Source organism: Lupinus angustifolius, chromosome LG17 (assembly GCF_001865875.1).
Source record: "Lupinus angustifolius cultivar Tanjil chromosome LG17, LupAngTanjil_v1.0, whole genome shotgun sequence".
Taxonomy (NCBI): Eukaryota; Viridiplantae; Streptophyta; class Magnoliopsida; order Fabales; family Fabaceae; genus Lupinus; species Lupinus angustifolius.
In genome coordinates this window covers 14,526,986-14,553,435 of record NC_032025.1, presented here as the reverse complement: position 1 = coordinate 14,553,435, position 26,450 = coordinate 14,526,986, and the positions used below count along the sequence as shown (strand labels likewise).

Below are 26,450 nucleotides of genomic sequence, written 5' to 3'. Positions count from 1 at the left end.
AGTTCATTTGTAAACTAGAGGAAGGTAACTCTCAACGTATTCTGAGCATTTGGAATAAGGATAACTTTGTTTCTGGAGTGGTGAGGTATGGGACAAATTTTGTGTCAGGAAAAGGAAAATGGGCAATGCATAGTGAATTTTCTCACATCATGAACATGTATTTCCCATGTGATCTGGAAGGGAAGCAAAAATTATGGGAGAAAGCGAAGAATGCTAGATTGGGTCAATCTGGCAACTTATGGTGTCTAGTGGGAGATTTCAATGCAATCCTTCAACAATGTGAAAGAAAAGGCACAAGTACCCATCAAGATGGAAGAGAAGGTGAAGAATTCAATCACTTTATATGATATGGAACTCTTTGATTTGACTCTCATTGGGAATAAATTCAATTGTTTTCTTTCAAACAGTAAGGCGATGAGCAGAAATGATAAATTCCCGGTCAATGATGTTTGGATGAATAAATGGGGCAATCTTATCCAGTTGGGTCTTCCTATGAACTTCTCTAATCATTGTCCTGATTTTTCAGATTGGGGACTGACTCCATTTAGAACAAATAATTGCTAGCTATCAAATGCAGGCTTTGGTAAGTTTATCAAAGAAGAGTGGAAGAATTTGGAAATCAGTGGTATGGGTTCTTTTGTATTAAAGGAAAAAAATGAAGATTCTTAAAGGGGTTTTGAAGGTTTGGATTAAGGACCATTTTAGAATGCTGGATAGGAAAATTGCTGACCATGTGGATATTATTAATTTCGTTGATACAAAAGGTTGTAATGGGACTATAAATGAAGATGAGATAATTTCAAGAAGAATAGCTACAATAGATCTTTGGCACATTTTAAGACAAAAAGACAATATTATTTTGCTAAAATCTAGACATAAATGGCTTCATGAAGGTGACCCTAACTTTAAATTCTTTCATGCCTTTATTAATACGAATCAGAGAATTAAGGAAGTTAATGGTTTGTTAACTGACGAGGAATGGTTAAAGACCCCAAAAGAGTGAAATATCACATTACTTCTTTAATTCAAGCAAAGAGGTCCACTCTTGATAGGATCAATTTCAAAAGACTCTTAGATTAGGAGAATAGTTTCCTAACTTCTAGATTTTGAGAAGTAGAGATAAAAGAAACTATATGGAGTTGTGATGGTGATAAAATCCTAGGTCCTGATAGATATAATTTTAATTTTATAAAACACTCCTGGGATTGTATGAAGACTGATATTATCTCCATGATGGATGACTTCTATCATTTTGGTAATCTTTCTAGAGGTTGCAATACATCTTTTTATTGTCATGATCCCAAAGAATGACTGCTCACAGGGCCTTGGTGAATATACACTTATATCTCTTGTTGGGTGTGTTCACAAGATCATCTCTAAACTACTAGGTGATCATCTTAAAAAGGTTATTCACTGGGTCATTTCAGAATGTCAATCTGCCTTTATCAAAGGTAGATATATTATGGATGGGGTTGTCATCACTAACAATGTAATTGATCAGGCTTGAAAAAAATAATAAAAAGGTGATTGATTAATTTTTAAGGCGGACTTCGAAAAGACTTACGACCCAATTAACTGGAGTTTTCTGCTTTATATGATGGATAGGATAGGCTTTTTGTTACAAATGTAGGATTTGGGTTAAAAGTTTCTTACAATCTAATTCTATTTCTATGATGATCAATGGCAACCCAACGAAGGAGTTAGTATGGCTAGAGGATTAAGGCAAGGCGACCTAATTGCAGAATTTCTATTCCTAGTTATTGTAGAAGGCCTTGGTGGTATCATGAGAACAATGGTGATAAAGAACATCTTCAAGGGGTATCAAGTTGGAAAAGATGGTGTTGTTATATTCTACCTTCAGTGTGTAGATGATATGTTGTTGATTGGGGAGAACTCTATCACTAATGCCATGGTTCTCAAAAGCATTTTGAAATGCTTTGAGTTGTCCTATGGTCTAAAAATCAACTTTTATAAGATTAACTTTATTATAGTTAAATCTAATAGTGACTTTGTTCAAATGTCGGTTGAGAAATTACCCTGTGAAATGAGCTCTATTCCTTTCAGATTTTTCGGAATACCTATTGGTGCTAATCCAAAAAGGCTCTCCACTTTGTCTCTTGTAATTGACTCCTTCAAAAAGAAACTCTCTCTTTGGCAACATAAACTTATTTCCTTTGGTGGATGAATAATTATCCTTAAGTTGGTACTATGCTTTTTACCTATCTATTATTTTTCATTTTTAAAGCCCCAATATTTGTGATAAAAGTACTTGATAAAATTTAAAGACATTTCCTTTGGGGAAGGGGGGAGGAGAGTAAAGGAATCCACTACGTGAGTTGGAAGAAGGTGTGTAGGTTTAAAGATGAAGGTGGACTAGGGATTAAAACTTGTTTTCCTTCAATCTGTCGTTGTTAGGTAAATGGAGATGAAGACTATTAACTAAGAGTGAATCCTTTAGGGTGAAAGTGTTAAGATCTAAATATGGCGATATAGTGTTACGAAGGGGTGGGGTTGGCGATTCCAAGTACTTCAAGAGGGATTCGTCCTGGTGGAAACATTTAGGTAGTCTTAGCAATAATGAGCATGGGGTCATTAATAGGTGGTTGGATGAGGGTATCTATAGGAGATCAGGATCTGGACATTCTACTAACTTCTGGACAGATATTTGGGTGGGGAGGGATTGTCTTAAAAATTCTATTGTAATATTGTTCCACGTGGCTTTGAACAAAGATGCAATTATCAGCTCTTTGGGATAATAGAGAAGCAGTGCATGGTTCTGAAATGTCAAATGGAGAAGGAGTCTGTTTCTTAGGAAACAAGTAGAAGTCGAAGACCTTCTAAAAACTCTTGAAGATGCAAGACTTGTACAAGACCTTAATTATGGATGGATTTAGATTCATGATAGGGTGGCCCTACTCGGTTCACAATGCATATCAGGTCCTTCAAAAGGGGATAACAATTGTGACAATGACTTCTTTATAGAAATGTGGGCATACAATATTCCACCAAAGATGAGGTATTTAGCATGGAGAGTGTCCTTGGAGGGTGTCCCAATAAAATTGAATCTAGCTCGACGGAAACTCTTAGGAGCTCAAGATCTACCAGGGCGTGTTCTTTGTCGTGCAATGGATGAATCAACAAATCATTTGACCTTCTCGTGCTCTAAATCATATAGTATTTGGCAAAAACTTTATTCTTGGTTTGTTCTCAACTCAGTTATTCTCAATAATGTTTAGAGCAACTTTTATTCACACACAAATATGTTATGGATGGAGAAAAAGAATAAATAACAGTGGGTGTCCCTATGATTCGTTACTATCTAGATTTTATGGTTAGTTAGGAGCAAAATCATTTTCGAAAACTCTCGGTTTTACCTAAATGAGGTAATGAATTTAATTTCTCTACACTCTTGGAACCTTTTGAATATTCGCTTCTCTAGTTTCAATTACTCTTTTATGTAGTAGGTGATGCACTCATGTACCTATTTTCTTTTCTTGATTGAAATGTTTAAATGACTATATCAATATGACTATTCTCTATTTTTTTTATCTTAATGAACTACATTGCTGATAAAAAAATAAAGTTACAATGTAATATTTCTAAATACATTATAATGATCATTACGTACTCCTTATAAAATTTTACAAACATGAAATACGCATATTAATGTTAAGTAGTATTTTGAATTCTTAAGAAATTAATCTTGTAATTTAATTGTCAATATAATGTTTTTGGTGCATAGACATGATAGTTTCACCTTTCTAGTGTTAATTTGTAACACCTTCAACTTAACAGACCTTTTTTGGTGCAGACATGATAAGTCAGATAAATTATATAAATTAAACTTATTTTGGGAAGGAAAATGTATAGTTTCACCTTATTGCTAAAGTTTCCGGACATTTTAAGCAAAATCTTGTTAAACCAAAAGCCAAATTGAAGTGTTTACTATACATAATGGAAACATTATTGAAAATAATAGTTCTTACAAAGCAACCATTGTTTGTTTTAATTTGAGCGTATAATTTAGCTAGGATGTACATTATAAGAACCATCATTTCGCTTAATCAAGATATTATTGGCTTATTCCAACTGAAATTTATCTTGATTTGTACATCTTTCATTCTAAAGAATGAGAATTTATGAGTGATTAATCATCATCAAATTTACAATCAAATTATCATTTGTGGTATTGCATTTGAGTGACATGATAGTAGAATCATCAATTCGTTTTATATGATAATTCAATTGTAATTTGAATATCTTTCTTTCTAACTAGCCAAGACTTCACACGTTATAACAAATTATTAATTTCTTACATATTGTTCTACCCGGTCACATATGGGCTTTCATTTGATCGCCATGGGTAACAACACAAGGTTCCTCATCTCCACATTACCCACCTCAGATGGGCCCACTTGTGTCAGATGCCATAAATGTTCTTGACGCAACATTAATGCATCTGACCCACCATTTGATGCACCTCTGCTCCCATCATTAATGAGTCGCTGACTCGCCCTCAATGTCAGCTAAGAAGTCGTCTGCCATGCTGCCTGCACATTCTGTCTGCCCCAGACAATTCGACAAGAGCAGATTTGCAGGATATGCAAGGACTAACATAGTACATCCATTGTACCTGTTAGATGTTGGCCAACGGCAAGATGTCATCTCAGCACACCCCAAACTCTATAAATAGAGGAGATCATACAGGAAGTAGCACTCAATTCTAAATCTCTCAATTCTAAATAGAGCAGATTCTCAACGGGAAGCCAAACGAACAAAAACACACGAACACCCTCAAGATGATCCACCCAGACAGCCCAAAAAACCCAAATACACCTCCTACACCCCCTCAATGCTAGTCGCACCCGAATCCTACAAGAAGTCATGGCCACCCATTTAGCCCAGCTCCCCAAACCCAACCCGGACAGAAAATTGGGGACCCAAGACCGCTCTAAATACTGCGATTTCCGCACCTTCTTTGGACATGTAATAGAAGAGTGTACCCAACTATGGGACACTATTGAAGACCTAATTCAAGTCGGGAACCTCCAACAATTCGTTGCTCGGGCCCAACAAGGGTGATCACCACCTTTGCGTCGCTCTAGTCACTCTCGGAGATGTTCCCCCTCAAAAAATCAATAGGAACGCCCTCCAAACAAGGACCGAGGCGACCGATACCACCCCAACAATAGGCGGCAACAGAGCCCAGTGGACATCAACACAATAACAGGCGGATTCGCGGCTGGTAGTACATGCAGGGCAGCCTAGAAAAGGTATGTTCTGTTGGTCATGCAATCAACTATCCGGCACCCACGTCGGTATCGTGATCATCAGCCAACACCCCCGATTTCATTTGACGACCGTGATTATGAAGGCGTCATCCGTGGTCATGACGATCCCTTCGTCATCACCACCAAGATGAATAATAAGAAGGTTGAGAGGTTGTTTGTCGACCAGGGCAACCTGGTGGATATCATGTTTCAAGATTTATTCACAAAAATGGATCTCAAAGACAAAGATCTATTGCCTTATGATGGACAACTGGTCTGTTTCACTGGGAAGAGGATCATTCCCTAGGACTATGGCGACATATGGCTTACTTTTGGAGAATAACCCCTAAACCAGACAATCCAAGCTAAATTTCTGGTTATCGATTGTGTCTCAGCCTACAACGCCATCCTCATACGGGCAACGCTGAATCATCTCGAAGAAGTGGTCTCCACCCCTCATCTATGCTTGAAATGTTTCTCATCCGACTTCCAGGTATGTACGATCAAGGGGGAGAAGCAGAGCACAAGACGTTGTTATTAGATGAGCCTATGGCCAAACCACACTTCAGCACAAGCACCACCCCCAAAGAAAAAACAGCGAGGCGTGCATCTGGTGGAGCTAGATGCCAAAACAGATGAGGAAGAACTCTGACCTCAGCCAGAGGGGGAAAAAACTTTCCTTCAACTCGGCCGCACTCTCGACGAAGCTCAGAGTTCCAAATTGGTCAAATGCTTGAGAACCAACAAAGATCCTTTGGCCTAGTCCGTTGTGGACATGCCTGGAATTAATCCCTCAGTCGCCTGCCACCGACTCACAACAAACCCAGGGGAAAAACTGGTAGCCCAGAAGAAAAGGAAGATGGGTACAGAGAGGACAGCCGAGGTCACTCGAAAAGTTTCTGAACTGCTAGAGGTCGGGTTCATTACGGACGTTGCATACACCACATGGCTGTCAAATGTCGTGTTGGATAAAAAACAATCTGAGAAATGGTGGATGTGTGTGGATTATACCGATCTGAACAAAGTATGCCCAAAAGATCTGTATCCTCTCCCGAATATTGATCATATTATGGACAACTCCTTCGGATATCAATTTTTATCATTCATGGATGCTTCAGGTATCCCCCCCAGATCAAGACAAAACGACTTTCATTACACCAAAGGCGACCTACTGCTACACGGTCATGCCTTTTGGTCTGAAAAATGCACGGGCCACATATCAGAGAATGATGAATACTATTTTCAGAGATCAGATTGAAAAGAACATGGAAGTCTACATGGAAGATATGTTTGCCAAGAACCTACTAGTAGAAGATCATGTAACCATCCTGAATGACATCTTCATCCGGTTACGCAAGTTCAACAGGCGCCTCAATCCAGACAAGTGTACATTCGGGGTCGGGGCAAGTTCTTAAGTTTTCTGTTAACCAACCGAGGTACCGAGGCCAATCCAACAAAGTGTCAGACAGTTATAGACATGCGTAACCCTAAGTCAGTTAAGGAGGTCCAACAACTTAATGGGCGGTTGGCAGCAATATCCAGATTTCTTCCTGCGTCCGCCAAACACTACCTCCCACTCTTCCAACTCCTCATAAAAAGCAACACTTTTACTTGGTCAGATGCTTGTGAAGAAGCTTTCCAGACTTTCAAGCAATACTTGGCCACCCTATATGTCTATTTAGCACTAACGGACGAGGTCGTGGCAACCGCTCTAGTCAGGGAGAATGAAGATGGTTAGTGCCCATTATACTTCACCAACAAGGCCTTACAAGGCCCAGAGCTCATATACCCTAAATTAGAAAAGGTCGCCTACGCCCTCTTAGTGGCAACAAGATGGCTACAATAGTATTTTCCATTCCCACCCCATGGTGGTCAGAACCAATCAACCAATCCGCCAGATCTTGCCCAAACCAGAGCTAGCTGGGCGGATGATCACCTAGTCTATTGAACTCTCCCAATTTGATATACGGTATGAGCCCAAAACGGTTATCAAGAGCCAGGTCTTGTCCGACTTTGTTTCTGAATTAACTGCACAACCTAGTAGTTCCGAGAAAATATGGACAATTTATGTCGACGATTCATCCAATCCTCGGGGCAGTGGAGCGGGAGTATTGTTAGATAATGGCCAGGGGGTGACCATTGAGCACTCACTCACCTTCACTTTTCCTACATCAAACAATTAGGCCAAATACGAAGCATGCATTGTTGGTTTGCAATTGGCCAGGGAAATTGGAGCCGAAAAGGTCTCCATATGTAGTGATTCTCAACTTGTCGTCTCTTAGATTACGGATGCCTACCAAACAAAGGATGTGTTACTCGGGAAATACCTAGCCAAGGTTAAGGAATTAATGGCCATGTTCGAGACAACCTCCATCCAACACGTCCCAAGAGAGCAGAATGTTCGGGCAGATATTTTGTCAAAATTGGCAAGTACCAAAAGACTAGGCAACAACAGATCGGTAGTTTAAGAAACAGTCTTGCAACCCAGCATCATGATGATCGAGCAAATATAGTTCTCGGATGATTGGGTCGGTCCACTCATTAGATACTTGATCCACAGCAACTTGCTGGTAGACCAGAAGGACATGCAAAGGTTCCTCAAGCACAATTCATGATTCATAATAGTACAAGGTTGTTTGTATCACTTTGGCTTTTCTACTCCAATGCTTAAATGTCTCGGTCCCGATAGGGCTCGGTATGTCCTCGAGGAAATCCACGAAGGTAGTTGTGGCCATCTTCTCGGCACGGTGTCATTAACCAAGAAAGTTCTCCAAGGAGGATACTGTTGGCCGACCATGGAAAAAGATGCCTCCGAGTTGACCAAGAAATGCATACCCTGCCAATTGTTTGTTGATCTTCACAATGCCCCACCCGAAGAGTTGACCACCACAATGACCCCATGGCCATTTTGCAGGTGGGGTATGGACATCATGGGACCATTCCCACCAGCAGCCAAATAACTTAAATTCCTAATAGTAGCACTAGATTACTTAACCAAGTGGATCGAGGCTGAGCCCTTATCCAGTATCGCAGCGGCCAACATCTGGAAATTCACCTGGAGAAACATTATAACACGGTTCGGGATACCGACCTCAATTGTCATGGATAATGGGACTCAATTTTCTGACTAGAAGTTCGGAGAACTGTTGTCAGGTCTTCACATCAAGCAACACTTCACCTCAGTTGAACATCCCCAGACAAACGGGCAAGCAGAAGTAGCTAACAATGTCTTCATGTGAGGAATAAAAAGAAGATTGCAAGAAGAAAATGGGTCATGGCCGGAATAATTGCATCATGTCCTGTGGGCTTAACGCACAACTCCTCGCTCCACCATCGGGGAGTCACCTTTTAACCTCACTTACGGGGTCGAGGCTATGATCCCGATAGAGATCGATGAGCCCACCTAGCGGACAGTACACTTCGATGAAGCCGCCAACTCGACTATCTTGAGACACAACCTGGACTGGATAGAAGAAAAGAGAGACCAAGCCAGAATCAGAGAAACTGCCATCAAAAGAATGACCATGGAGAAGTATAACAGAACTGTGGTACCACGAAGCTTCAAAATAGGCATTTTAGTACTCAGGAGGGCCGATGTCGGCAAAACAAAATGCAAGCTAGCACCTAATTAGGAAGGATCCTACCGGGTGACCAGCAAAACTAGCAAAGGGGCCTACAAACTTGAAGACCTGATAGGAAAGGAGATTCCCATACTTGGAACATGGCAAACCTACGACAATTTTTTGCTTACAAAATGCAAATCATTTCCATCAGACCTTTAAAACGGATGAGCAAATCATGTAATTGAATCCAATCTATATGATAACGAGGTATTATTCAGATGTTTTTACAGGCAATAGATGGTCGCCAACGATATGCCCCTCGGAGGCGTGGGCCAGTCCCCATCTATTGGCGGTTCAATCTACAAACCTAAGCATGGATCAAGTCCTCTTGGTCGCCAACGATATGCCCCCTAGAGTAGTTATTACTTAATGATTATTCAACACTCTCATTCGACTTCATTGATAGATATCTGGGTATCCACTACTTAATGATTATTCAACATTCTCATTCAAGTTTGACAATGGATATTCGGGCACTTATTACTTGATGATTATTCAACATTCTCGTTCCAGTTCAATAACAGATATCCGGGTAATTATTACTTGATGATTATTCAACATTCTCGTTCAAGTTCAATAACGGATATCTAGACAACTTTTACTTAAATGATTATTCAACACTCTCATTCAAGTTCAACAATGGAAATCCAGGCAACAACTACATGATGATTATTCAACGTTCTCATTCAAGTTCTAAAATGGAGATTCGCGCAAATGTTAATTAAAGATTATTCAACACGACCAACTATCACTTCAATGTCATTTAGGATCAAACCTAGATATTGATGATTATCCGGATGATTAATTAGTCGATTGATTAGTCAGTTCAATTATTCCAGTCAGCAAAACTTAAATAATGAAAACAATAGATAAACAAATCAAGAACCTTCATTGATAAAAAGGGAGCGAGTACAAAATACGGAAACAAACAACAACAAAACTAAAACTAATCTCCCCCGCCACTATTAGCTGGAACTGGGAGAACAATAGGGCCTTCATTTTCATCCACGACGAGCTCACCCTCGTGGGTGACCCGAGCATCTATCCTCGCCCAAGACCAGCCAACATTAGGATAAACTAAACCAACCTGGGAAAAAGCATTATCCCAGCCGCATTAGCGCCTCATCCACATCATCTTCCAGCTTCAGATAGCCACCTTGACGTCCTCCAGCTCCTTCTGCACCTAGGCGTTTTCAGACTTTGAGGCCTTTAACTTGTTCCAGAGCTGAAGCCTCTCATCTTTGCTCATCTGAAGGCGGTCAGCCAGAGAGTGTGCCTCCCATTCAGCGGCACACACATCTCTCTTGCCAACATTTCAGCCTCTCTAGCCTCCTTCAACTAAAGAGACACCATAGAGAGTTGCTCAGCGGCAGAGAGGTTCTGGGCCTCCAAATTCTTCACGACCTCGGTATGCTTCTCCTTCAATTCGTGGAGCTCACCTTAATGAAGTTCTTGAAGGTATTTGGCGACTGAAGCCACCAGACCCCCGCCTCTCGGGTCATCCATAACAGATCCACCAAGGGAACCCCATCCATAACACCATTCACTGTCGGGTTGACCAGGCCCTCGTTAATGGCTTTCGAGATGTTTTAAGTAGTCTTATTGTGGAGAGGGACAAATTTACCCTTACCAGAGGAATTGTCCGACCTTCGCCTCTCCAAATGGATGCCCTCCACTAAAGCCATTTTGAGAGAGCTGGTGGGCTCAACAGTCAGGTCAATAGATTGCCTAAAGGCAGATTCAGGAGGCACGACCGTGATGTGGGTTGACTGGTCTACAATGGTCCCCTCTGAACTACTAGCCTGACCAACTTCCCTCTAAGGAGTGAAAGGGGGACACTCCACCCGAGTTAGTAAACTCTGTCTGGGACGTTTGATACGTTCCATATCCCTCCTTTTAGAGGTTGCCCGCTTCAGAAGTTTGCTTCAGTCAGCTTGATCCCCCATGACCGCTACTGAAAGAAATAAACAAAAAAGGTCAGATAGATGTTAAAACTAAAGGCAGATATACATATAGCCAGATGTATACCAATTGCTTCTTCGAAAACTTGCTCGCCTTGAACCAGCTTATAGCAAGGGATTGATCGCCCCTCCTCAACCCAAGCTAGCATCTCATCCACCACCCTTGTCTCTTGATCATCCAATTGTTCATACTAGAAACCAAAGGATTTAGCAGGCCTTTGATGAATCCCCATGTTCCAAGAGAAGGGGAAAATCGGGACATTGCCAGGGCCATACGCCCAAGTATAATGCATCCCCTGGGCCTCAACGCGAAAGAAGCCGCCCTTCCAGTTCTTCACATAAATCTCAAAGGGAAGAAATAGAGCCCGCCGTTCCGGGACTGAAGGGATGTCCATCCATGGCGCCTAGCTCGAGCCTCGTCCTTGTTGAAACTATGGGTCACTTGAAACATCCAGAAAAATAACTGAAGTGTGCAAGGTCATTCCATGATCCCACAAAATAGCTTGAACGCCCGAATGAATCCCCGAGAGTTGGGATGTAGCTCAGAGGGGGCTACTTGGAGATGCTGCAACACCTCCATATACCACCCATCAAAGGGGATTTTCACCCCAATCCGTCGGCAGACTTGTTCGTACCTATAAAAACTCCATCTATTCTTGGTCTCAAAGAGAATATCCCGACAAACTCGCTTCTGAGCAGTAGGAGGGTAACACTGGATATCGTTAGTCGAGCACATCAACACATCCATGGTCGGGCGTACATCCGAGGGGAAATAGGATGGGATTCCCCTAACCTCTTTATTCACCCACCAATAGCGGCCATCGCTGCCCGCCATGTCCTCCAGGATAACGAATTAATCAGCCCGGTCATCAAAATTCTGCCCCATGGTAGACCTGTCATCAGAAGAATTGTCAGAATCCGAACTGGAGATATCATCCAAGACCGGACGCCACTTCTCTGATAAATTTGCCCAGTCAATCAAGGAAGCTCTATTACCGACCTCCTTCTTTCTCAGATCGTGCAACAAGGCCAGTAGGGATAACTGGTCGGGTCGCATCCATGGAGAACGACTACTGCCCGAAGCGGCAACGTACTGGACTCGTTGTTGACGACGGCGAGTTACGTTAGTAAAATGGGTGGAGGTTCAGGCAGGATCTCCACCTCATCAAGACTTGAGGCTTGAATCCTTGCCTAACATTACCATGACTGGCTAAAATTATTATTAACAAGAGAGGGGGAAAAGGAGTTATCGAGTTAATGAAAATAGAAGACTCTAAAAGAAGAATGATGACCGGATTCAAGCGATATGCATGCTCGGCAGGAGACAATTTCTCAGAAAAAGCAAAGTGAAGAAGAATGAAGAAAACAACCCCTATTTATAGGAAGAAGGTTGGACCCAGGCCATACCTGAAGCCCAAAACAAGAACCCATCCCATCCACCCATAATCACTCAAGGACGATCTAACGGTGGCTCAACAAACAAGGAAGAAAAACCGAAACGAGCAGACGCGTCGGTTGGACACTCGAAGTCACTAGAAAGGATACTACGAATCCTCCACGTGTCAGCCTAGAAGTAGATAACCATCATGACCTACCCCTATACCTATATACGTTTGACTGACGTTGAATAAGAATAGCCTGAGTCTACCAGCCTAGTCCATTCCTCACTAACATGATAGACTGAGGGCAACTGTTCTACCCCAGTCACATCCGGGCTATTATTTGACCACCCTGGGTAACTAGCACAAGGTTCCTCATCTCCTCATTACCTACCTTAGATGGACCCACTTGTGGCAGATGTCATAAATGCTCATGACGTGACATTAATGCCTCTGACCCACAATTTAATGTACCTCTGACCCCGTTATTAATACGCCACTAACTCGCCCTCAATATCAGCTAACAAGCCGCCTGCCATGCACCCTGCACATTCCGCCTGCACATTCTGTATGCCCCCGATAATTTGACAAGAGTAGATCTGTAGGATAGGCAAGGACTACCAGAGTACGTCCATTGTACCCATTAGATGTTGGCCAACGACAAGATGTCATCTCAACACATCCCAAACTCTATAAATAGAGGAGACCACACTAGGAGTAGCATTCAATTCTCATTCTCTCATTTATTGCTACACTTATTACTATTTACTCTCACTTCTCTCTTGTTTACTCCCTTTCTCTCTCTAAAATACTCTATTGACTTCATCATTGGAGAACCTTTTTCAGGTACCTCCCCCGGTGGGTCCAGACGATATTCCAACCAGGTCTTCTGATCCTTCACATTCTACCAGACATTTATCACCGACCATTCTACATTCATCATCGACCATTCTACATTCATCACCGACCATTCTACATTCATCATGTATGGTTTTTATATGGGTTGTGTATTTATTGCTTTTGTATAATTAAATAAGAGATAATTGTGGATGTTTTATTATATTAGCACCTAGCTAGCTGGAATGGGTGAGGATGATCTCAATTATAGGAGAGGGCATCAAAAATAAAAGAAAAAAAATATGATGTTTGTTATTATCCTTGAGATGTAATGATATAAACTAACAAGGTGTTAGTTTAGTGATAAAGGTCCAACTATATTCCCAAGATAACCAAAATGTCAAAAGTTTGATTCTTGTGAGCGACACTTGTTGGAAGGAGTAGTCACACACTCCGAAAGAGATCAGTTCATTAGCTATAGGGTAAGGGTATACCCTTGATAATACTAAAAAGTATGATGATATAACATTTTTATCCTTCAATACAAATACAAAAATAATAGTTTGCATCTTTAGTACTCGAGATGATTCGTTTTCCAACTGGAATATTCATTCACTGATCTTGAACTCAAGGATACAAGTTACATTAAACAATCCAAAATGTATTAAAATATTACAAGAATACAATTTTATATAATTTTAGAAAGAGGAATATATATATATATAATTGAGGTGTGCACGAAAACACTCAATTATATGTGATCCGGGACCGGGTACGTTTCGTTATGAAATATTTTGATCAGTCTGAAGGGGGTTAGAGAATGAGTACATTTGTGGGGAAAATAGATGAGTACATGAACATTGTTAATTAATCCTACTTTTCTTCACTTTCAATATTCTCATTCTCTTATGGCTTTCGTCCTTGTTTCTATCTCTTTATTTTCATAAAGTGTAGGATCGATGAGAGCAACCACTATGCAAAAAAGAACACCATGCACCCACTATCTCTCTCTCTTTAGCCCCCGTAAATATTAGACACGTACAAATTTGACTATTGATGGGATATATGAGGAGAATCTGAGTTTCCATTTGTTTTCCCTAGTCATTAAATTGGGCTTTCAAGAGGGGGAATGAGAAATGGGACCGTTGGTCTTGCTTTTACAATTCAGGCATGACATTTAGAGCATATTCAGTCACTCCCAGATTTAGGACTAGTAGACATAAGGTGTAGGTTGTAGAATGAGTCCTGTGTTGTTAAACTCCACACAAATCAACTATTTGGACCAATAATAACAGTTAATTGGTTCGAGTTAGGTGATCATGAACTAGAACCAGTATGAATCAGTTTCATTACACTATTTATTTACATATAAAACTCATGTCTCCGTTGGTCGAAATGAATGAATCAATGAATTTATTTTAAAAAAAGTGTACACAATGTCAATTTAAAAAGAAAAAAATCTTTTACTTTCAAACTTTTTTGAATTATATTTATTATTAATCATGTTTTGTTGGTCATGTTTTAATATTTTAAATAAATTACTCTATATCACCCTTAATAGTCTAGTTGGACAACAATTAAAAAATAGGTTGAAAATCAGTTTTTTTAAAAGGATACATGACCACATGCTAAAACGTAGCATACATGTCCATTTTTTAAAAAGTAGCTACCCATCTATTTATGTTGATACATGACAAAATATATTTAAAACTTAGGTTGACATGGACTGTCTCTATTGAGAAATAGTTTGTTTCACTACCACCAATAATTTTAGAGCAAATTAGAAAGGAAAAAAAAATACGTGGAATACATGGCTAACTTAAATCAATAATAAAAAAGGAGAATACTCATTTCAGTCTTTCTTGTTTTTCGATTTTACTAGTTTGGTTTCTTAAAAATGAAAAATCCAAAATCATTCCTAAAAAAATTCAAATACATGTCAAATCAGTTTTTTTTAGTATGTTTTATAACGCTTGTTAGAGACTACTTTAATCCTAACAATGAATAATTTGACCGACATTTGAAATTTCTGGGAAACATTTATTTTTTCATTTTTTAAAGGAACAAAATAATAAAACATAAGAAACTAAAGTAAGTATTTACTCATCTTAAAAAGACACTCGAAGTCACTAGAAAGGATACTACGAATCCTCCACGTGTCAGCCTAGAAGTAGATAACCATCATGACCTACCCCTATACCTATATACGTTTGACTGACGTTGAATAAGAATAGCCTGAGTCTACCAGCCTAGTCCATTCCTCACTAACATGATAGACTGAGGGCAACTGTTCTACCCCAGTCACATCCGGGCTATTATTTGACCACCCTGGGTAACTAGCACAAGGTTCCTCATCTCCTCATTACCTACCTTAGATGGACCCACTTGTGGCAGATGTCATAAATGCTCATGACGTGACATTAATGCCTCTGACCCACAATTTAATGTACCTCTGACCCCGTTATTAATACGCCACTAACTCGCCCTCAATATCAGCTAACAAGCCGCCTGCCATGCACCCTGCACATTCCGCCTGCACATTCTGTATGCCCCCGATAATTTGACAAGAGTAGATCTGTAGGATAGGCAAGGACTACCAGAGTACGTCCATTGTACCCATTAGATGTTGGCCAACGACAAGATGTCATCTCAACACATCCCAAACTCTATAAATAGAGGAGACCACACTAGGAGTAGCATTCAATTCTCATTCTCTCATTTATTGCTACACTTATTACTATTTACTCTCACTTCTCTCTTGTTTACTCCCTTTCTCTCTCTAAAATACTCTATTGACTTCATCATTGGAGAACCTTTTTCAGGTACCTCCCCCGGTGGGTCCAGACGATATTCCAACCAGGTCTTCTGATCCTTCACATTCTACCAGACATTTATCACCGACCATTCTACATTCATCATCGACCATTCTACATTCATCACCGACCATTCTACATTCATCATGTATGGTTTTTATATGGGTTGTGTATTTATTGCTTTTGTATAATTAAATAAGAGATAATTGTGGATGTTTTATTATATTAGCACCTAGCTAGCTGGAATGGGTGAGGATGATCTCAATTATAGGAGAGGGCATCAAAAATAAAAGAAAAAAAATATGATGTTTGTTATTATCCTTGAGATGTAATGATATAAACTAACAAGGTGTTAGTTTAGTGATAAAGGTCCAACTATATTCCCAAGATAACCAAAATGTCAAAAGTTTGATTCTTGTGAGCGACACTTGTTGGAAGGAGTAGTCACACACTCCGAAAGAGATCAGTTCATTAGCTATAGGGTAAGGGTATACCCTTGATAATACTAAAAAGTATGATGATATAACATTTTTATCCTTCAATACAAATACAAAAATAATAGTTTGCATCTTTAGTACTCGAGATGATTCGTTTTCCAACTGGAATATTCATTCACTGATCTTGAACTCAAGGATACAAGTTACATTAAACAATCCAAAATGTATTAAAATATTACAAGAATACAATTTTATATAATTTTAGAAAGAGGAATATATATATATATAATTGAGGTGTGCACGAAAACACTCAATTATATGTGATCCGGGACCGGGTACGTTTCGTTATGAAATATTTTGATCAGTCTGAAGGGGGTTAGAGAATGAGTACATTTGTGGGGAAAATAGATGAGTACATGAACATTGTTAATTAATCCTACTTTTCTTCACTTTCAATATTCTCATTCTCTTATGGCTTTCGTCCTTGTTTCTATCTCTTTATTTTCATAAAGTGTAGGATCGATGAGAGCAACCACTATGCAAAAAAGAACACCATGCACCCACTATCTCTCTCTCTTTAGCCCCCGTAAATATTAGACACGTACAAATTTGACTATTGATGGGATATATGAGGAGAATCTGAGTTTCCATTTGTTTTCCCTAGTCATTAAATTGGGCTTTCAAGAGGGGGAATGAGAAATGGGACCGTTGGTCTTGCTTTTACAATTCAGGCATGACATTTAGAGCATATTCAGTCACTCCCAGATTTAGGACTAGTAGACATAAGGTGTAGGTTGTAGAATGAGTCCTGTGTTGTTAAACTCCACACAAATCAACTATTTGGACCAATAATAACAGTTAATTGGTTCGAGTTAGGTGATCATGAACTAGAACCAGTATGAATCAGTTTCATTACACTATTTATTTACATATAAAACTCATGTCTCCGTTGGTCGAAATGAATGAATCAATGAATTTATTTTAAAAAAAGTGTACACAATGTCAATTTAAAAAGAAAAAAATCTTTTACTTTCAAACTTTTTTGAATTATATTTATTATTAATCATGTTTTGTTGGTCATGTTTTAATATTTTAAATAAATTACTCTATATCACCCTTAATAGTCTAGTTGGACAACAATTAAAAAATAGGTTGAAAATCAGTTTTTTTAAAAGGATACATGACCACATGCTAAAACGTAGCATACATGTCCATTTTTTAAAAAGTAGCTACCCATCTATTTATGTTGATACATGACAAAATATATTTAAAACTTAGGTTGACATGGACTGTCTCTATTGAGAAATAGTTTGTTTCACTACCACCAATAATTTTAGAGCAAATTAGAAAGGAAAAAAAAATACGTGGAATACATGGCTAACTTAAATCAATAATAAAAAAGGAGAATACTCATTTCAGTCTTTCTTGTTTTTCGATTTTACTAGTTTGGTTTCTTAAAAATGAAAAATCCAAAATCATTCCTAAAAAAATTCAAATACATGTCAAATCAGTTTTTTTTAGTATGTTTTATAACGCTTGTTAGAGACTACTTTAATCCTAACAATGAATAATTTGACCGACATTTGAAATTTCTGGGAAACATTTATTTTTTCATTTTTTAAAGGAACAAAATAATAAAACATAAGAAACTAAAGTAAGTATTTACTCATCTTAAAAATTAGAATGCATATTTCCCTACAAATCCAACCTTTAGAATGCATATTTCCCTACAAATCCAACCTTTAGAATGCATATTTCCCTACAAATCCAACCTTTAGAATGCATATTGCCCTACAAATCCAACCTCTCATTCTCCCTAAACACTTATACCTCTGAAGTTCATTTAAATATGCAAAAGAAGAACATCTTTAATTTGAAGATGTTACTTACAGTAGAATCCAGTAAAATAAATGAACTCCTAAAGCCTAAAGTCTAGTTCTGGAGCCGCATTATTTGACTGTGCAAACTATTAGTATAATGGCAAAGTCTCATGATACAGTATAATACGTTATGTTGGAAGTGCTCCACATGTTTATAGGTTTAATGTCTTATTTCTAATCAAGAGCTAAAACATTACCCTTTTAATCATAAAAAGGCACAAGTTAAAAGATACATGCAGGGAAATATGGTAACAATCAAGATTTTACAGTGAAATTAAGCACTAATGCACTACAAAATAACATGTTTTTATATATAAAATGGAAAACTGTCTACATCCACATTGATATCATCATTAAGATAGATTTTATGGTATGTATTAACCCAAAATCCTATAAAGCATAAGTTCATGAATTGATTTACTCATATATATTATATATATATATATATATATAAATAAATAAAAGTTCATCTAATTTCTAATTTAATTTCTTATTGTTTTCAGGTAGTTTGAACATGTGTGAAAGAAACTAGTGGAAGCACTATAAGAAGAATAGATTAAATAGAAATTGGTCCAATTCCTAGATAAAGGAAATGAAGAAAAACTATAGGGCAAATGATATATAAGGACTTCAAGCTTAATGATTTATCAATAAACATTTTTTATAATACAACATTATAATATTGTTTGATATATGTAATTGACCCAACTAGTAGGATAAATATTTGATTACTGTTGTCATATATTCGTATTCTAGATAAAAAAATATATTTACCCATCCCACCTGGCAAGAGATATCAAAAGATTTATCAAGTAGAAGTGGATTCTTCTTTCCAGAATAAAAATAATTTTATATCTAGAACAGAGAAAAATAGGATGTGGTGTGTGTGCTGTTAGGATCAATATCTTCTTTGCATGGTCCTACAAAACAGTGCATTTTCCATTCTTTTCTTATATAAAGAAAAAGTAAGGATCTAACGTCAATTCATGTGGTGATGGCAGAAATTTAATTAGAAAAGAGAAGGTAAATTAAACAATAAATTATATCCATTCCATTCGATTTCCTAAAGCTTCATAAATCATCTATTGTTATATCTACAACACCTAGAGAACAATTAGCTAAAAATAATTCTCATATAAAATCTCTAACAACAATAAATTTAGGTCTTACAATTATACATCAATAATATGCTTAAAAGTTAGTTACTTTTACATTATTATTTCTTTTTTCATGATCATTTAAATAAAACTCAATGATCCATATTAACTTTTCTGATTTCTCACTGATAATTATTTTTACATTAGTCAATTCCTATATATATATATATATGAAGTGACGTAGTTATTGATTAATATGATTTCATGATCATTTAAATAAAACTCAATAATCCATATTAACTTTTCTGATTTCTCATTGATAATTATTTTTACATAAGTCAATTCCTATATATATGAGGTGACTTAATTATTGATTAATATGATCAAAAGTTAAATATACATGACTTTTTAGAAAATTATATAATTACTAACTAACTTTTAATCTTAATTTTCTATATAAATATATACCCATTACACTATGTATTGTTATCTTGGGAAGTAATTATAATTATAGTGACCATGAACAATGTTTTATTTTAAACTAGGGTAGTAAGTGTAATCAAAGCTTTTATTATGTCACTAGCAATGTTATCTCTTCATTTATAGGTAGGAAAATAATTTTTTTAAAGGTACATTATTGTCAATCCCAATGACATGTGTACCTATATAAATAGAACTATAATTTTTTTGGTCACCTTAAAGGTTTTACACTACTACAACAAATTCTTGTTGATTAAGTGTAGGCAAGCTAAATCCCTGATGTAATTTGTTCTAAATTAAATAATAAAAGTATCAATTTTAAAACAAGTGATATTCCACATAATCAATGACAGCCTGGCTAGCTTTACTACTTCTCCCTCAACGCTTATAAAGAGCATCCAAAAGAAAAACCACTCTCCAAAACTCTCCTCTTTCACACAATCAACCATCCTTTGTTTTTCTCTCTTCTCTTCTTGAGGTGTAGAATTTGGTTTTCATTATTCTCTCTCTCTTATACTATCAAGCAGTTATCAACACTCATGTCTTATTTCTTGCTTCCTATTTCTTAACATGGCACCTTGTTTTGGAAATATAGTAATGGCCCTGTCCTTTCTCACAATTATGTTTTTCTCATCATAACCCTTCTCTTTTCTTCTCTCTTTTTTTTATCATTCTCTTTCACACTACTATTTGAAGTAAACAACAAAGGCCAAGTAATTGAAACCATTCCAAACCAAATTCCTCTGTTTCTTCTTTTCCTCTGTTCTTGTAGTTTCTCTATATAAAGTGAAAATCAATGGAGAAATGGGATAAACAACAAAGGAAAAAAAACCATAGAGAAAACCCATCTTTCTCTTCTACTCTTCTTGATGTAATCTACCGTTCCATTGACGAAGGAACACAAACAAAGGATAAAGAAGAGAAACTCATATTCTATAGAGAAACCATGAGGAAGAAGAACATAGAAGATGCTATTGGTGTTTGTGAAGCTAAAAAGCTAAATATTCGCAGAGAGAGAAGGGTGAATGAGACAGTAGTAATGGGTAGAAATTCATTGACTGAATTGGAAAGAAGAACAAGAAGCAATTCCAACACACTTTCTATGTATTCAAGTTCAAGTTCATCTGAGTCAAGTTCAATTGGTGGGTTTTCTTCTTCAGAGTCAGAGTCATTCTATGGAGTTCAGAAACCAAAGCCAATTAGGACAAGTGTTTCATGTGAAAAAACAAACTTTGATAAAACCCAAAACCCAAAATTTCATGAAAATAATGGGTTTGGGAAAACAAAGTCAAAAGCTTTTAGAATTTTGTATGGTGATTTGAAGAAATCAAAGCAACACCAACAACCTATTTCACCAGGTGCAAGACTCGCTAGCTTTCTGAACTCTCTTTTCACTTCTAATGGAAATTCAAAGAAATCAAAGGTGTCAAGTACAAAGGTGTCAAATACTTCTATGCATGAAGGTTCTACATCAGAAAAACAAAAACAAGATCCTTCTTCTGCTTCAACTTGTTCATCAGTGTCTTCATTTTCAAGGTCTTGTTTGAGCAAAACACCTTCTTCAAGATCAGGTGCTAAGAGATCTGTGAGATTTTGTCCAGTTAGTGTGATAGTTGATGAAGATTGCAGGCCAATTGGGCACAAGAATCTGCATGAAAATGAAGAAACCATGAACAACAAAAGTGAGGAGCTAAGGTTTCATGTGATGCAAGAGAGTCATAGAGTGGAGGAGCTAGCTAAAGAGTTATTGAAGAATTATCAGAAAAAGAATGAAAATAAATTTGATATTATGCAATGTGAAGATGATGATGATGATAAAGCTAGTTGTGCAAGTTCTGATCTTTTTGAATTGGATAATTTATCAGATATTGGGATTGAAAGGTATAGAGAAGAATTGCCTGTGTATGAAACTACACATTTCAATACCAATAGAGCCATTGCTAATGGGTTCATTGTGTAATTTTAGGAAATTTGGGGGTGGGGTTTACTTTTGAATCATAATTTAATAGTGTGGTGGAGGGTTTATATCAGATAATAATAAAAAAAATAAGATTTTTGTTTTATTTCCATATTATTTCTACCTTCGTTTTGTTTAGATTTTTGTTTATTTATGGTATCATGCATGTGTTTCTAAGTTCGATTATATTAAGAGGTATTGTCATAATCTATATTTTATAATTATAGAGCATCATCAACCTTTGCTTTTAAATAAATGGTTTTTGAGATAATAGTGGGATATGGAAAAATTATATTTTATAACTCTTAAGTTGTTTTCCTCCCTTCCAAAAAATCATTCACAGATAGACCTGAAGAAAAAAGTTATTCGATCCAAAGTTGTGAAATTAGTGTGTAAATAGGTGTAACAAAAAAATTGTGTAAGAATATATATTTTTATAGTGTTGTAGCTCATGCAAAATAATTGAGCAAGAGAGGAAGGTTGGGAGGTTGTAGCACTTGATAAGGATGTTTACACGAGAAATGGAAAAAGGAAGAAAAATAATATAAGAGGGTGAAGAAAATGAAGTTGAAAGCAAAGGCATAATTTGTACACTTATTCATGGCAAGAGCAAGGAGGGCTTTTGCTTTCTCTCTATTATCTGTGGGGCCTTTTTTTTGCTTGAAATTAACACCATCTTCATTTATCACATATGTTTGGGAACAATAGTCAAAAAGTGGCCATGTTAATCTATTGATAGATTTCTTTTTTCCTTTACATTTTCAAATGTTATGTTAATGATTAATCAAATGTCTACTATATAAAATTCTATTAGATTTTCACATAAAACAAAATGTTAAAGATTTGATTCTAGAGAACAACCCTAGTTGGAAGGAATAAATACACACCTAATAGAGAATGTTTATTATCCTATGGGTAAGAAATACTCTTGATTATACAAAAAAAAGTTAGGTTAATTATCACAATTTTATATTCTAATTTAATTTTTAAGTAAAATTAGTGGAGATTTTCAATAGAGGCATTCTTTTAGAGGCAGCATAAAACAAGACAAATGATGGGTTCAATGGAAAGAAAGGGTAGGGATATAAGGCATGGTCTCCAATGATGTAGACAAAATATCTCTTCTTGGATTCTCTAAAACCTTAATGTCAAATTGTTTGGCTTCGAAGCCAAGAGCTTTTTTCTGAATTATTTGAAAGCCTAATGTAATTTGCTGACTATTGCTCATTATCTTACCTTCAACCCAAAATCAATCTAAAATCTTAGCCACTTTTCTTTGTTTTTCATTTGTTTCATACATGTTTTTCTCTTTAACTTATTCTGATTTCCTGTCTATTCCTCTTCAATGAAACAGCTTTCCAGCCGAATTAAACTTTTCTCCCTTTAAATGTTTCATGTTCATCTTAAACATTCTTTTGTTCTTATGACAAAAGACAACGTAGTACATACTACGAGGAAAAATATACATTATGGGGATTCTCATATCTTAAATTTAATAAGGGAAGCAAGCTTGAGAAAAATAGACAACAGTTCAAAAAATTAAGGGTATCTCTTTACTATAGAGTAATGAACTAATAATCACCTTTGGATATATAATTATCACTTTGAATAAATGTTGCTCACAATAATTGAAACTTGGATTTTTTGACATATTTGGAATTCAATTAATTAAGTTTTATACCATTAGACCAACTTTTTATTAGTTCTTAACTTGTCTTTTCTGTTAATAATGGGCTTATTATATATTTGTTGCAATCAAACAATTATGATAAATTCTTTCCTTGATTTTTTTTCTCCTTTGTTCCTTATAAAAATTTACTACGCTTCCTCTATGGCTCTATTCTTCAATTTAGCATATAGAGAGCACTATCCATTTCATCAATCTAAAAACAAGTTTTATTATATTAATGGCTGACAACATAGCATCACTTATGCTAAAGAAACTAAAACCAAATAAACAAAAGACTTCGGGATTAAATTACATAAAAGAAATTAAGACTAAAATCAAAACGAAAGGAACTAACCATAATTAAGCCAATACAATATATTAACATGTACTTTGAAGGACCACTAAATCATAACAGTGTAATATGTTGATTAAGTTGAATGAATACTCTTAACTAACACACTTTAAAGGCAAGAATCAAAACTTTTAAAGCTAGCTAGCTTGGATTCAAGAAAAGAAAAGGCTATGCTATGCATAAAAGTGTCTTAGGTTGAAGATTAGTTTTGTAGGGCGTGGTGTTGTCATGGACCTGTGATGCCCTAACCACAAATGATACAACATTAAAGTATTGCTTAGTTAAGGGAATTTGGCATGCAACAGTGTCATTATTGGCTTCAAAAAAAATTACTTTGTAATCTAATAAAAATGATTTGCTTCAAATTTAAACGTCATACATATTACTATTTTCATATGGTTGGTGAAGTGGGGAGTACAACAATGATAATAATAGTGGATAGTGGATGTGAAACCACCAACCCATCCTAGCATTGACATTTCTTGGATTCCACATAATTTTAATAATCACATCAATGCTGTATCCCTCCTTCCCTTTTTTCGATGGTGGTGATATAGATATAAATATAACATACGATTAAAATTAAAAATTAGGTAATAATTATATAATCATTTAAAAAGGTATGTGTATTTATATTTTATTTTTATTATTAAAATTAAATTAAATTATTCATTTTAATTATTCTCATTTATTATAATAACAACTATTATCCCCTAATTCCCCTTGTATTAATATAATCAAAAAATAAAAATCACAAAGTACTTATTCAAAAATGTATTCATCAAATAATTTAATATTAATTTGGCTTGAAAAAATTGAAGAATTAAATTGTCTCAATATATTTAGATTCTATTCTCTGATTCTTGTTCATTTTTCCCAAGTGAAAATATTCAAAACAAAAAATTGTTTTTTATTTTTCTATGAATCCAACCATGACAGGGAATTTTTCTCCCGGAATATAAGTTGGATTGTTTATATGACTATTATACTTTTCTTTGTGTAAATCTTTATTTTGATCCTTAATTTTAAAATTAAAATTAGTATTCAAAGATCACGAATATGAGTGACAATAATCCATAACATGAACTAAAATATCCAAAAAATTAGTCATAAAAATACTTAAAAAGAATAATTTGATATCTTTGAGGACCACTTTAAGTTTTCCAAATTTTGAGGAATTGAATTGGTACACGGAAAAGGACAAAGTTGAATTTGTTATGTATCTTTCTTTTTTTTTTTGGCTATATGATGATATGTTATTTCAACATAAAATTAAGTGAGTGTTAGAATTAGGTAATATGACAAATTTAAGTAAGATAAGACACATAAATATTTTTTATTCAAAGTACATATAAACAACATAATGAGTTTACATTTTGTAAAATGGACCAAATATTAAATAACAACATCCTTGACATGGAAAAGGACAAAGTTGGAACAAGAGTTACGAAGTCACTAATCAGGGCAAGAAGCAAGGGCGAAACCAAGCAATTCGACAAGTCTCCGGGACCCTAATGGAAACCAACTATGACTGTGGATCACACTCAACTATGACATGAATCTAGGCCATGAACACGACCATGGACCAAGGGAGGACTTGATTGTGTTTCTCCGGTTTGCATGGGAATGGGAAAGTTTTTTCATTTTTGCTTTGTTTAACCTATGTAATAATGGTGTAAGATCTAGTTAACCGCAAAATTGGAATATAAAACTATCAACAGTGTCGCAAACAAGCATAGAGAAAGGAGTTATCGAATCTACAAGGACATGTTTGATATTAGCCTTTAAACTAAAAAATATTGTTTTAAGTTATTGTTCAAATGATTGTTTGATTAGTGACACAATTAATCAAATTTGTAATATAATTGGAAAGGGAACTAAGATTGAACTTTGCACTTACTATCTCTACACACCCGATTCTTAAGGTAAATTCATTCAGTAATGATTATTGCATGTAATAACCTCATGATTACTAAACGCTAATTGAAAGTGCAAAGTGTCAAGGATAGCACTAGCATGTCTTAGCCTATGTTTTGATGAAGACAAGGGTTTAACAAAGCTTGGAGATGGCTCAACAATCAATAGGCCTTATGCTCATTTGGTCATGTTTAGACTAGGATATAAATTGAGTCTATAATCTAAGTAGTCTGGGATGTGTGCCATAGTAATTGAGTATATGTTAGGTAAACCTAGATGCTAGTCTCTTAAGCCATCTTAATTGAACTATCATATTCATGAGATACATCATCTAGTTAATTATATGTTCATGCATCTATCATACATGTTATATGTGCATATTAAGCATAATATAATTGGTAAAGCATGTCTGTATATTGTGCATAACATATGAGAAGTTTGCCAGTTAAAACATATGCATAAATGTCTCAGTTAATCGATTAACGTGGTAACTTAATCGATGAACCTAACTGATTTTCTGTTGAATATGTGTTTTCTGTTTTAACCGATTTTTGTCTTTTTGCTAGCCCGTTAATCGATTAAATGGAAGTCTTAATCGATTAACTAGTATGTTATGTGTTGTAACTGAAATATGTTTTTGCTGTTGTAACTGCTTAACTATTTAACTGTTTGTGCAACGGATGAAACCACTTATTCTCCATGATATAAATACGAGGTTTCACTCAGAAACCCACAACATTGCATTTTATTGTATAGGCTGTTTAGAGAGTATTTTGGC

General features: G+C 36.2%; 1 protein-coding gene across 1 annotated transcript; it reads left to right on the top strand.

Annotated features, from left to right (window-relative positions):
* On the top strand, nt 20,249-21,838 carry LOC109330606 (protein BIG GRAIN 1-like B). The gene has a single exon (XM_019564853.1). It carries the CDS (start codon nt 20,574-20,576, stop codon nt 21,735-21,737), a length of 1,164 nt encoding a protein of 387 aa, XP_019420398.1. The 5' UTR covers nt 20,249-20,573; the 3' UTR covers nt 21,738-21,838.